Source organism: Sardina pilchardus, chromosome 7, assembly GCF_963854185.1.
Source record: "Sardina pilchardus chromosome 7, fSarPil1.1, whole genome shotgun sequence".
NCBI classification, from domain to species: domain Eukaryota; kingdom Metazoa; phylum Chordata; class Actinopteri; order Clupeiformes; family Clupeidae; genus Sardina; species Sardina pilchardus.
The window spans coordinates 8983606-8997680 of record NC_085000.1 but is presented as its reverse complement, the minus strand read 5'-3'; the positions used below and the strand labels follow the sequence as shown (position 1 = coordinate 8997680).

At 40.9% G+C, this 14075-nt stretch overlaps 2 protein-coding genes across 2 annotated transcripts; both read right to left on the bottom strand.

The window, feature by feature from the left end:
* Window positions 1-392: 392 nt before the first annotated feature.
* LOC134087251 (rho-related GTP-binding protein RhoA-C) lies at window positions 393-8166 on the bottom strand. The gene is made up of 5 exons (XM_062540635.1): window positions 8079-8166; window positions 6258-6413; window positions 4545-4665; window positions 4028-4158; window positions 393-2089 (listed from the first exon to the last, which is right to left on the bottom strand). Exons 2-5 carry the CDS (start codon window positions 6411-6413, stop codon window positions 1916-1918), a joined length of 582 nt encoding a protein of 193 aa, XP_062396619.1. The 5' UTR covers window positions 8079-8166; the 3' UTR covers window positions 393-1915.
* Window positions 8167-8430: 264 nt separating this feature from the next.
* usp21 (ubiquitin specific peptidase 21) lies at window positions 8431-13599 on the bottom strand. Its single transcript, XM_062540194.1, has 11 exons — window positions 13447-13599; window positions 12425-12542; window positions 12080-12194; window positions 11328-11450; window positions 11157-11221; window positions 10496-10599; window positions 10309-10389; window positions 9966-10044; window positions 9671-9778; window positions 9390-9504; window positions 8431-9255 (listed from the first exon to the last, which is right to left on the bottom strand). The coding sequence occupies exons 1-11, from the start codon at window positions 13597-13599 to the stop codon at window positions 9168-9170; spliced, it is 1149 nt and encodes a 382-aa protein (XP_062396178.1). The 3' UTR covers window positions 8431-9167.
* Window positions 13600-14075: the final 476 nt, after the last annotated feature.

Below are 14075 nucleotides of genomic sequence, written 5' to 3'. Positions count from 1 at the left end.
AACGACCCTATTCTTGTAATAATCATGCAGTAATAATGCCAACTTGTGCTTAGGCTATATATCACTACCTACATAGGTCATAGCACACCAGAATATGAATGATCACCATTAGTTCAGTTTTACATGATATAACACATTTCTTTTGTGAGCTTTACTGTCCAGGTGCTCTTCCCTCTGGTGGCTCTGAGCAAAGTGATGTGGATCTCTTTACACTCGTTAAAACAATTAAAACTCCAATACTCATTCTTCCCTCCAAATGGCACATAAAACAGGCTTTCAAACAGCTTCTAATAGGAGTCTCAATCTGTCCCACTGTTAGGGTAAACCAAGACGTGCAACTTGTATAGCTTAAAGAGAACACTTTTTTCAACAAAAGACAATGCTCTGGGGACTAAACTAAATCAGATTTATTTGAAGTATTTTTTAAAGCAGATTGAAGAAATATGGAAATGTATTTTACAAAAAGTCAAATGCACCAAGATACTTTTTTTTCATACAACACAATTGCAATTGATTTCTTTAGAATAAACTCCAATTAAAACAATAATATATGCACTTTCAATGGTTTACTTTTAAAATCTAAATATTTCTCATGATAGATTCTGAAGATGTGTTTTAAGGAGTAGTAACTGCTTCAGGAAAGGCCAGTAGAATTCACACAGGGTTAAATATACAGTTCAAGAGCATTGAAAGAAAAGAGAATAATATTATTATTACTGGTAATAATAATAATACTAATCATAATTAACATTATATTCAAAAGAGAGGAGATTGGAGGGAGTAGCACACAGAACCTGACAAATATCACTAACTTAAAATTCCACTCAAAAGCGTGCCATAAAAGTAAAATGCCATTTTCAATTTGCAACTTTTAATAATCAAGTACAAATATCATAACCCTTCCTGACACAAAGACCGAATGTTGTGTGTCAGTTACTCTTGGTATACAGTACTGTGCTGTACTCCTCCACTGAACATCAAAAGAGGTGATCAAACCAAAGCAGTTATTTAAAAATCTACACACAGGCAAGCTTATAAAACACACTCTCACAAACTTGATGAGCAGGATGGCCCTTACATCTAAATGTAAAAAAAAAGATGCTGATAGATTTTTAAATATACCTGAACTGCAAATGGTTTGAATCACTATATTGGAATAATAATAATTAAAAAAAAAAAAAAAAAAAAAGAGAGAAACATCCAGAATGTTCTGTGACATCAGCTACCAGAAGAGAAGCAATGGAGAGGAGGCAGAATAGTAGGGAAACCCACCCTGCAGTGTTGACCTCCCTGTGCTTAAATTCAGTATAGAGGAGGGTCATACAGTCAACATCCACACAGAGAGAGATAGAGAGAAAAACAACAGACAGATTCAACACACATGCATTCACATACACACACTCATATACAAACATATACAAACGTACTTACAATCGTTCGGACAGACAACATGACCGTTTCGAACTTGCCACTAGAGACAGTACGTAAACCTATGGGAGCCAATTATCGTAGAGCCATTTATAAAAGTGGGGCGTAAAGGGGGGTTGTTAAGGGAGTCAAAACCACTGAAAAAAATTATCCATGAATCCCAGTATGAGTCCTCTCCTAACCCCTCCCACCCTCTTACTACTGGATTTACTGAGGCAAGCCTTACGAGAGAGTGCCGCTGGTAGGCCTATTCACGTTACCCCACCCCTCCCCCCATCAACCCTTCCCGGGGTGTCTTAGAGGTCAGAGCTCCCATGCCAAGCTAATGGCGACCTTTAACCTCTGCTGACCCCCTTCCTCCCTCCCAATGCATCCACACCAGAAAGACAAACCTGCCCCATCCTGTCCTGTCCCGTCCCTTCCCTTTCTGTGTTCTCTGGGCCCCCTCATCCCCCTCCCCGTCTCCTCCCTGTCCAGGCGAAGGCTTCTATAACAGCAGGCACGCGTTCTTCTTGCCACGTTTCTTGGCCTGCAGCGCGGCCCTGGTGGCCATCTCGAAGACTTCCCTCACGCCGTCTTTTGTCTTGGCAGAGCATTCTAGGTAACCGAAGGCATTGATGCGGTTGGCCATGTCCCTTCCCTCCTCTGTCTTCACCGGCTCCTGTTAATACAAAATTACACAGATGGTGGAGGTCAATAAAAACATCTGCTACATACCTGTCAATTTTAACAACAACTTTAATTAGTAATTACTGTCAAACAGTCATCAAACTGGCCCAGCAAATGGGCTTGTAATGGGCCAAAAACAGTCTCAGCCAATCAACAAGGTGCTTTAGGAGGACATTAGTGTTGTCACGATACCAAAATTATGACTTCGATATGATACCTGCCATAAATACCTCGATAGTCGATACTGAACCGATACCACGGTGAAATTCTAAAATATCTGGAAAAAAAGATCAATAGGCCTATTGCTCTGGTTCGGTTTGACTTTAATCAGCTTGTTCCTGTCCAGGTTTTTTTTTTTGAGCAAATTACACTAATAATAATAATTATTATTATTCCCCAGAGTTAGTATGAGCATAATATCTTGTTTGCTAACATATTTGTTATAATATTTCATGAGTTTGATTGTCTGACTTTCAGAGACCATTCTTTATAATTGTTATATCCAGACAATGCTCAGGAGGACGCAAACCTCCACCAGGTGTAGAGAAATGTGAGATTAATTTAATAGTGTGCAGGTCAATTCTGGGCTCATCATAAAGTCACCGCACGTTCATTATCTTTTAGTTTTAGTCAATAGGTTTTTATTGTTTGTTACAAATTACACGTGCTGTGTTGCTACAAATTACACATGTTAAAATTATAAGCTAGCCTACTACTACGCTATTCAGTGGGCCATCTGATGACGCCTGCAAGAGGTCTAGGGTGCTGATGTCGTTCATGGCTAATAAATTAACGTTTGGACTCAATACATGCTGGCTATGGGCTCTACTAAGAGAATTTCAGGTAGGCTAGCTTATATTTAAGAAATAATAAAGAAGGCAGACTACATGCCATGATAAATATTACCAGAACTGATTGAATGTTAAATAGATTGTTTGCAAGTTATGCTAAAGTTACAATTATCAGCGTAAAGAGTCATCTTGCAAACAGACAGACAAACAAGCAAACCCTGATGAAAACATTACCTCCGTCAAAGAGGTTTCTATGCTTACTGTCGCTTTGCCTCGTCAAAATTCAGTGTTGAAAAAATAGTTTTCCAATTAGCCTACAGGATACACCACACTCGTTTCACTTCGGTTTGTGGATACGATTGGTGCTGATCATGGTGTTTTCAATCACATTCGCTGACCTCTCGGTCTTTGAATTCTTTGTAAAGGTCGGGATGTCTGTCTGCAAGGTGCTGTGCGAAGTTGGACGTTGCCTGCATGCTTTTGTTTACATCTCTTGTGTCTGTGGGCTTGCCTTCACTGTCGACACATGCGAAATAGCTCCAGACTTCAGTTCGCCCATCTATTTGATCAGCAAGCCGAGGGCGGTCGGCGGGCGCTCCTGAACCTGTAGCCATCTCTCTCCCTCTCACTCACTCACAGCCTGTTGCTGCGTGCACACACTACTGTCGCTGCGTGTGAGAGGGGAAAGTTAGCCACGCCCACTAGTCTCTGCATTCAAGGAGCATGACTGAGAGTTGGAGCAGCTCCTTGCACAGACACGGAAAGTTATTTTTTAATAAAGTATCGGTTCTAAAAACGTCGGAAATCGTATCGTTTTTTGCGTTAAGGCATCGTGATACCTTTCTAGTATCGATATATCGTGCAACACTAGAGGACATAAGAAGGTGGTGCAATTTGACTGGCTAGTTCAGAATCAGGGACAGCATCTCTAAGTACTCTACTCTATGTAATGTAACTACTCAAATATCAGCAAGTCAGTTCAAAACACCAAATCTAAAACTGTTTTTGCAGCGTAGCAGCTACTTGATGTTCCAGGAAAAGCAAAGATGGCTGCACACAACAAACTGAAAGCCAAGAATGATCAAGCTCAGAGACCAAATAACATATCTGGGACACGTGACGGGTAACTTAGTGGATACCTGTTTCATTTTGGCAAGCTCCCTTCGTGTGTGGTCATCATTGCGCAAGTCTTTCTTGTTGCCCACAAGGATGATAGGCACGTTTGGGCAGAAGTGCTTGACTTCAGGAGTCCATTTCTCTGGAATATTCTCTGTGAGGGAAAAAAAGACAAAGCCATGCATTGGGTTATCTACAAACCACCACATCTGACCCCTGGATGCTGCTCTGATCTGAAACAGATCCACCTGATTAGGTTTGGGCGGCACCCATGTCAGTGAACAGGAGTGACTTCCATAAATTACAATTTAGTAACATCTTAGGAAAACCTACAGTTTTCAATTTCACTTGAAAAACGTGACACTTGGACTCTTGGAAACAAATATTACACAATAATACTATTATTTAAAAAAGGTATTACGCAATAACAAAACAGGAACACATCTAAGAATTTACCAGTTTTCAAGGACTTGTGCTAGACATCAATTGCAACCGATTGTTGTACCTCTCATTCATTAAAACATTAAGTGCAATGCTTACCCAAGCTGTCAGGACTGTCTATGGAAAAGCACATAAGTATGACATCAGTATCTGGGTAGGATAGGGGTCTTAATCTGTCGTAGTCCTCTTGACCAGCAGTATCCCACAAGGCTAGCTCCACCTAAAAAAGAACAGTTTCTCCTTTACCTTTTCCTGGATGAACAACTAAAGGGGGTACACACATAAACATAATCGGGCTGATTTCGCCCCCCGATTTCCCCCCTTCCGACCAAAGACAGACAACGGGCCGATTATCTTGAGCTCTTAAGATTATTTTATGAGATTCTCTTGTAGTGTGTGGTGCTCAAATGTCTCCCGACAATTGCCTGGAAAAAAGTCCAACATGTACGTATTTTATATTTAGAGAAATTCATTGAAAATGTTGAGAGGTAAGAGCACAGTCAGACTTTCAGAAATCTCTTTTAAAAAGAATAGTTAATGCTTGGAGGAGCCAGCAATCTCTTTGCTTCTGATCTCTGGGGGAGACCAGTTTGCAGCTTGCAGTTATGAAATTTCCTCCCAAAATATGCTCAACACTTCACAATAAGAAAACTACGACACTTTTCACATGACAAATATTTTGTTGTGATCAATAAGAAATCAGTACAACTCTAACCAGATTGACAGTCGTGCACCCATCTATATAGATGGGCAAGCATGATTTATCCATAAATTAAATGGCACTACAATCACTAATACCTATGGTCAATTACTCCTACCGAAAGAGGAAAGTCAGTCTACGCTAGACGGCGGTGGAACTTGAATAGACAAGCAACTGCCAAAATAGTGTGTCCAAAGCGGTCCTTACAGCTACATGGTCAGAGCAGAGTCCACTGAAGGAATGTGTTGTTATTCAAAGGCTACATCCACATCTTTTGAATCCATAAGACTTTTGAATCCATAAGACTTTCATTTATTTTTCACTCCTGAAACAAATGGATTTGAAAACCCTGTCTGGCCTGTATTCATTGGAAAACTTGGGCTTTGCGTCTCAATGTGGACAGTGAATCTGTAAACACCTGAAAACAATGATGTGGAGACCCATGTTCCCTTCCTGATCGGCCCTTATCAGTCTGAAGTTTCTTGACTTTCCAAGATTCACCTCGACTTCCACTACTGCAAGCGGTGAATGCAATATGGAGACAACAAAAGCCTTCCTAGCCTCACTGCTTTTGATAGAATCTTTAGTGCAGTTAAAATAATTATTTTAGAATTTGTGTTTAGAAAGTGTTTAGGGATCCCCCCCTCCCCCACTGTCTGTGCAGGTCACCACTGGGTTCTTTATAGATCAGTGGGGACACCTTGCGGGACATCTTGACAAGGTTCAGAAATTGCAAACGTGCTGTGTGGACTTACAATGCATTTGTAACAAAACGTTTGAAACTGAAAACAGAATTGTGTGGATGCAGCTTAAGTCAAAGTGCCCAATCCTAACGGTCAGGATTTAGTTCATCCTCATGACGAAGTCAAAGGGAAAAAACATCAATAATCACCCTTGAACAAGTTGAAATACCAATAACAAACCATGACAATTGGCATATATCCTTGGTCTAACAATTTTGTATCTTTGGGGCTGAATTCTTCTAGTAGTTATTAAGTGTAGTATAATGGACTCGCAACCGAAGGAAATGGTGTTCAAGTCCACCTAGAAAACAAGTGTGAATACCCTGGGTTGTTCTTTACACAGATTGCCATACTGTTCTCTGTTCTTACCTGTTTTCCATCCACTTCAATGTCCGCCACATAGTTTTCAAATACAGTGGGCACGTAAACTTCTGGAAACTGGTCTTTACTGAAGACTATGAGAAGGCAGGTCTTTCCGCAGGCTCCATCCCCAACAATCACAAGCTTTTTACGAATGGCAGCCATCTAAAAAGGATCATGAACCAAAAATCATGAATAGGGTCTGTTGAAGCTTCTGAGACAAAACGGCTGGAAGATGCAGTCAATGTTGACTATGAGAGGCAATTCCAACATTGACAGACAGTGGAGAATAATTATGGATATGTACTTATGCAGAGTGCATTTGAGCAGTCAGGATGCATTATAACCACCCCTTGACTGTAATTGAACGAACATCTGTAGGAATCACAATCACTGAAGACATATGGTCTGCTGTTATAGCAAAACACAACGATAGAAGAGGAAGAGGCTCAAGAGTGAACGGTAGCTGAAAGGACAAGGCGAAGATCGAGTTTTGAAAGGATGCCCATGGGCAAGTGAAACCTTAGGTTTCATCAAGAACACTTGAAGTTCCTATTGGGCTAAATAAGCGGCTCCTTTTCCAAACATTTTTTAATAAATCGGATGTACAAATGCGGAAGTATGGGCTGACCGGAAACAACATTATTTTGTTTAAGGAAGCCTTAAGGAGATATTATACGTATGTTAAATGAATACTTCAGACATATAAAATGTACTATAAGTTGGTATTGAACCGAGAACATTTTAGAGACACCGGTTCGGTGAGTGAAGTAATCTTGCGCAGTGTTTCTCGGCCTCTGGTGTAACCTAGCAAGGCCTTTGCACCGCCCCACCGCACCCAAAACACCTCGAAGTAAAATAATTGTTTTAAATGGACGTTTAAAGGTATCAAAGTCATCCTGTCAGTTGCTTACTAAATGAAACAAAAATATATAGGTCATCTTTCGACAATTCTACTTGTTTCAATCAGTTATTCGTACGCCACGTCGCCTTGTCTTGTTGAGCTAGCATAAACCACCTAGCCTGGCTCCTAACTTCAGTGCTAATTCAAAAATCCGAAAAACTGTTGCTAGCACGCTAACGTTAGCCAGCGGAGAACAGCAAAGTTCAAAACCGGCCGGCGAGACTACTTGGATTAACGTTAACGTTGAAAGCTAAGTAAAAGGGGTATTGCATAAACAGACCACTGTGGAATTAAACAAACAAGGACCGAGGCAACACGTGTGACCACATCGGGTAAACACGAATAGCAGCTACAATGTTTTATAATCTATGGAACCCGATACAAAACAACACTGCATGAGCAATGTTAGCTGGCCGACACAGCGGCTAAAGACCGCAGGTTTGTCTGCTAAGTAGCTAACTGCCTAGCTATGGACTAGCAGCTGAATACAGACGCCAAGACCGCCAGGACAATATATTAGCTAGCTAGCTAACGTTAACGTTGTTTTGTTTGCCTGCTAGCGACGTTTCGCCCTGGTTTAGCCCCATAACAACCTTGAGAAATTATAAATCTGACTACTCCAAACAACATTTCCCCCTGGACACATTACAAATTGTACTGTTGTATTCGCCGGAAACTTTGAACCAAGTGATTTTTTAAGTGGCGAGTTCTCGGTGGGTTAATAAGCCGGATAAGCAACAACGAAAGCTAACGAACTGGCTAAGCGTTAACCAACTTGGATAAACTTGATTTTGGACAGCTTTTCTACGATCTGTTAATGGTTTGGCGTGGGTGATAGTCATAATCATCTACTCTTTTTCGATACGATATTGTGTGTGAATTCCGAAGAATTCGGGCTTGATTGAGATAAAAGGCAAATAATTTACCGTTTCAATATGCGGTGTGTCCTCTTTCCTTCTTCTCCCTACCAGGGTCTTAATCTCCGCCCACTTTCACAATGCCACGCAATTTCACCCGCCCTTGTGGTTAACTGGTCCAGGTAAAAAAGTTATAATAATAACATTTGTGAATTAATTGATAATACAGTATACGGTCCACAATAGATTAAGTTCAGGCTACACGCTTGGGGATACAATGTTTTATTGATTACATACAGGCATTGCCTAGATATGTTAGCAAACATTTCTTATAGCTTTTCACACTCTTATCCTAATGAAATCTGATAGCCTGAAAGCTAAATGTAGCCTAGGCTACTGTATGCATCACTGTAAGTGGACAATGAATTGGTAAATTCAAAATGTACATAATTATAAAAATAAGAATACAATGTTATATACAATGTAAATGTAGTAATGTACAATGTACAATTCAGTAATATACACATCCTATGCTTGTGAAGGAGATCATGCATTCAAGTCATTTAATGAATAGGCTATAATTGTTCAAATAGTAGGCTTGCAAGATGGCCTACAGCTCTGGAAATAATTAAGAGGCCAGCACACATATTTCCCAAAGATCCTTCATTACTATACTTTAACCCTCTCTGTATTTCCGATGTCATCATACAGTTGCTGAGTGACATTCAAATGAGTTGGTGGTCAACTCATTCAAATGTCACTCAACGTCAAAAAATGTGCAGTGGTCTCTTATTTTTTTCCCATAACTGTATATCACAGCTGCTGCATCTTCAGGTTGAACACATGAGATTAATTGAAGTTTTTTTTTTAAAAAAAAGGTTAGATTAAGTGTATTGACAACAATATCTAAGATTTTAAAAAAAAAGAAAACCCATTCAGAAGCATATTCTGATGTGGTCATGAGTGTCAAAGCCTGGTCATAAGTGGCAAAGCCTAGGCAGAAGTACATGATGTCTTGAAAAATCCAGGATAAAACATTTGGCCAGTTTGGTGTCAAAGATGAGGACCACAGGAGATGAGCTGGAGATGGGCTGAGAGAGTGAAGCACAAAGATTCTTGTTGTCTGTCCGTTAATGGAGAAAAGTGTTTCCCGAGATCTTAGTGTCTCATGGCGCTGTTGTCCAACTGGTAGAACAAAACATAGGCCTGACTTGACTGAAGCTGGTTGTCTGGGACTTGTTGCACACTGCAAAAGAAAAGCACATGTCTCAAAATATGCTACCGTGACAAAAGCACAAGTCTCAATGTATGGTATTATTACTGTGACAAAATCCCAATAATCTGGAGGTCTAAATGAGTCAATTTAAACATAACCCCCACCTTGAATCATTGTAGTGCCACCAACCATCCTCATCGCGACAACAGGCAGTGTAGTGGCCCATGTTCACAGTTCCAGAGTGATAACAGACCGCATACAAGTTATAGAGCACTGGCCCTGAGAATCAAAACACACAACTTGATCCAAACATCCACACAAATATATGGTCTTTACCCGACCCTACACAAAATAGGGCCACCATAAATGTAATGAGGAACCCCATGATTTAAAGGTGATAAAATGGTTGGCATGCAATTCCAAACAGGAACATAAAGGTACCTACCACAGTCCACAGGCCCATATGGCCCAAGGTCCAGTTTGGTTAAGGGGAAGGACACACACACAGTGCTTTTGCTGATGGAGTACCTTGACATGGTAAACCGGTTCAGATCTGAGCGTTGAAGTCAAAGTCCTTACTTTTTACAGCAAGATGGCAACAACAAATAATACAATTATAAACAAATGTATCATCCATGTAGATCTGCAGAGTAATTGTTGAAGTGTTTATCAGAAGTTAGATTACAAAATAAAGCCAGAAAGCTTGTTTTCTGTGTAAATAGTAGTCATATGAAGGATACGTATGACGATGACTTTGGGAAACCTTTGAATGGTCAGTCTTTTGGTGCTTACTGTTCGACGACAACACCTCTCACACATCTAAGACACACACACACACACACACACACACACACACACACAACAGAGAGAGAGAGAGAGAGAGAGAGAGACATGAAATGGCAGTAAATGAGAGCACCTGTCTGTCAGTGATGGAGAAACTAAAATTATGATCAGTTTGATGTATGAAACTGAAAACCTAATTAATAGCCAACCTCTGGTTTGTTTTTGTACCCTGTTCAGTATTATTTCAATGTATCCAGACACACCAATAGCTGACATTTTGTGAGGCAATTTCAAACATACCGGTGCATTTTCCTCATCCAGCTTTTCCTCCTGTGAGAAAAGGTTGAGGCACTCCTTAAGTGACACTCTGTCTCCACTCCTCTGAAGCAAGACAACCAAGCAGAGGGATAATATCAGCACACCAGAAATAAAGGGCAAACCATCAATGGTCAATGATAGAGAGAGTCAGCAGAGGAGTGGACTGTACCTTTGGAATCGGGAGAGACAGGTCACAGAACACATCAAATGTGTTGGAGTAATGGGAACAGATGGAGCAATGCAGGGAGCTACGCAACTGACCTGAGAAGAGGTCTTAGTAAAGGGGTGCAAGAGACAGGAAGACAGGTCAGAATAAGGAGGACTGAGAGATATCAGATATTGTACAGAAAACTGATCCGTTTGGTAACAAATTAGGATCAATTTGGGAATAATGACCAGCTCACACGCTGGGGCATGAGGCTATTCTAATGCATGGTAGATGATATGTAGCAGTTTTTTCACACTATTGTGTAACTATGAAGGGATGTGATGTGACTCTTCACTCCTGGGTTCATCTGGTTCGCTGATTCTATACTTTCAATGTACCGGTAAGTTTGTTTATGTCCACAACCAGTAGGCCACCTGACCTTAAAACAAGTTCTAATCATTTTCTGACTACATTGATCGCAAGCAGAATTTTCAACTTCAAATCAAGTAAATGGTGCACTGTCATGTTTATAAATACAACTAAGTTACTAGCACTATCTTGAAAAGTTGTGGGTTCAATACCCAGCTTCCACCGCTGTGCCCTTGAGCAAGGCACTTAACACCGATTTGTTCCGGGGACAGTGGCGCTTGTAATATAAGGGAAAAAAGCATCTACTACTAACCAACAATTCTACTATCATCCCTCTCAAGGTGTTTCTTCCACATGATGGAGGCCTGTTCAGACAGCCTGGAGGAAATGAGGACAGAAGAAATGAGTATTGGATATACGTAGCATATTCTTGGCATTTCTTGAATAAATCTTATCTCACACACATCCAGTGTTGTCTCTGTACCTGAAGACTTTGTGTTTAGGCTCCTGTGTGTCTGTTCCAGGTGGTCGTTTGGCAGGCCGGCGATTGATCTCGGTGTGTAGCCTGTCCAACAGGAACCGCAAGAACTCTTGAGCATCTTGCTGACTAATGAGAGAAAGAGAGAGACAGAGAGAAGGAGAAACAGGAGTGGATGATAACAACAGTATGTGAAAGAGCAGAGATTACTGAGACCGTTACTGCTTTGGTTAGTTTCCGTCTTGAAACAGGAAGCTGAATAGTACAATTGTTGCTTTGCCATAACAAACTCGATGCACCATAGAGCAGTACAAAATATGACCGCCGCCCAGTCGTACACATTCTCTCTGCAAAGATGAACCATGCTCGTCAATTTGTCTCCATCTTCTACTCCATCCCCTACTCTTGCAACCTTTGTGTATGTAAATGAGTGTGTGCATGTCTGTGTTTGCTTCTGTGTATGTGTGTGTTTGCTAGTGTGTATGTATGTGTGTGTGTGTGTGTGTGTGTGTGTGTGTGTTTGTGCATGTGGATGTGTTTATGTGCAGGTGGGGTGGGGGGGTATGGATGTTCTGGGTATTGTTGACACAAAATTACTGAAGAAAAAAAAATCTAAAAGAAAACAAACTCTGAACCACGACACTAGCTACGCCTAAAACAGAGAACCAGTAAAGACAGTAAAGGCAGAGACCAATCAGCAGACGGCTATACAGATGTTTAAATCAGGACAAAGTTGTAACCGAGTCCAGGAGACCCACCTGTAGCCACTGAAGTAAGGCACGGCTTCTTTAAAGGCGCTGTAGAACCTGCTTGGGTTTACAACTGTGTCCCTGCCATCAACATCCCACAGCCCAGACAGCACCTGAGTGAACGCTTTGAAAGAGAGAAGGGCCAGTTTTAAGGCAAGGGGACACAGCAGTGACACAGTAGAGGACAAGGGACTGAGGAAACGAGAGGAAAAGTAACAGGGGTAGACACACTTATCTGAGGTGCAGATGTAAAGATAAACTATGCGCAATGCAATGCCATTGGTTGAAACTTTCTGCGATGAACGGGAGCAATGTCTGTACATGGGCTAAACTGCAGAGAGAATGGGGACATACCATTCATGAGAACAGGCTCTTGCTTTGAATTTTTGTCCTGAAGATAGGCTTTGGTGAGGCAGTAATCTCGGAGGCCCCGTGTGTGAGACAGACATTGCACCACCGCATTGAGAAAACACTGGGGGTGAAAAGGAGCCAGGACAAGACAATGAGGAAATAAGTGGCAGAGAAAAAAAAGAGAGAGAAAAAAAAAATCATGTGTCTCATAACATTTAAAAAAATATATTGAAATAACATCAAAAATAATTTCCATCAAACTTCAACAACTACATCATAATTCATCTATTCTTTCAAAAGAGAATGAATGAACATGTACAGTATGAACATTGTAAACAAGTGATATTAATACTGTTACTAAGGTGAAGAAGAAAGGACATACTGTATTCCCCACATTTCGCAGTCCAACTTGCCCACTTCCCACTTGGATTTCTGCCTGGGAACGATTTATAAATGGGAAGACAGCATTAAGGTTCTGAATCTGAACTGTACATCTTAAAACAGACACCTTTCCCCTTTAATTCCCTATGTTCTGTCTTTGAACCTGTATGTGTCCTCTGGTCTATCCTAGTATGAGTTGTGTGTCCATTTATAGCTCTCTGATCCCATTAAAGCAGGCACAGAGGACACTCAGCTGTGAGGTCAAGACAGAGACACCTTTATCCAGCCTGGGGCGGGGTCAGAACAGACTACAGGTGTCAGCACATGTGTGTGTGTGTGAGTGTGTGTGTGTCCTGGACGTGGACACTGCATTCATGAGCTGAAACACTGCAAAAAGGCACCTATAAACAGCTTGCTATGAAACACATTTACATTGATTTATTTTCTAAATTAATTTAACTTTCAATCGATCTAATTAAAGACACAAATGCTGAACCAATGAACAGGGAACGTAGTCTGTCAAATCAGTGAGCATAGTCTGTCAAATCAATGAGCATAGACCATCGAACTAAACAGTGAGCATAGACCATTGTTAACTGAACTGAAGCGTTATGTTGCGAGCCGACCCCCACCCTCTCACTCACCTTCTTGTCAGCCACCAGTAGCAGCCCCATGAGTGACGTGTAGAGGACGGAGTGGGAGATGTCCGCGCTCTCTGCCTGGATGCCGTTGTGTGCCACCAGCGAGCGGCACAAAGCCTCGCAGGACTTGTCCATTAGTCCATCGACGTCTGGCATCGGTCCCTCTTACAGGAGCAGATTCACACACTCCACACTTTCACACACGCGCTCCACACTTGCCCGTCAATGGCTTAGGGCTGTCAGTGAGTAGTGGCTGAGTCCTTAATGCTGTTATTTTGCTCCCGTGGTTTTGCAGTTCCTATAGACATGCACACAATAAAACAGGCCAAAGACAAAGATAAAGATGTCCAGATTATTTACATAAGTGTTTACTTCACATATGTACTGTATACTTGGATAATATCTTACATTTTCATTCAAAGCAAAACAGAGGTTTACTGTCATATAGAAATGTTTGACTTTTTAATTCTGGATCACAAAGCTTTTTTTTTACTTTACTTTTTTGTTTTACTTCACCACACTTTATTCACTTAAACATAAGTGAACTAAATATACAAGAATGATATATTATGTAATGTTATGTATTGTTAATCAAAATTCCACATATCCCTGTGATTTTTTAACTGAGTGGT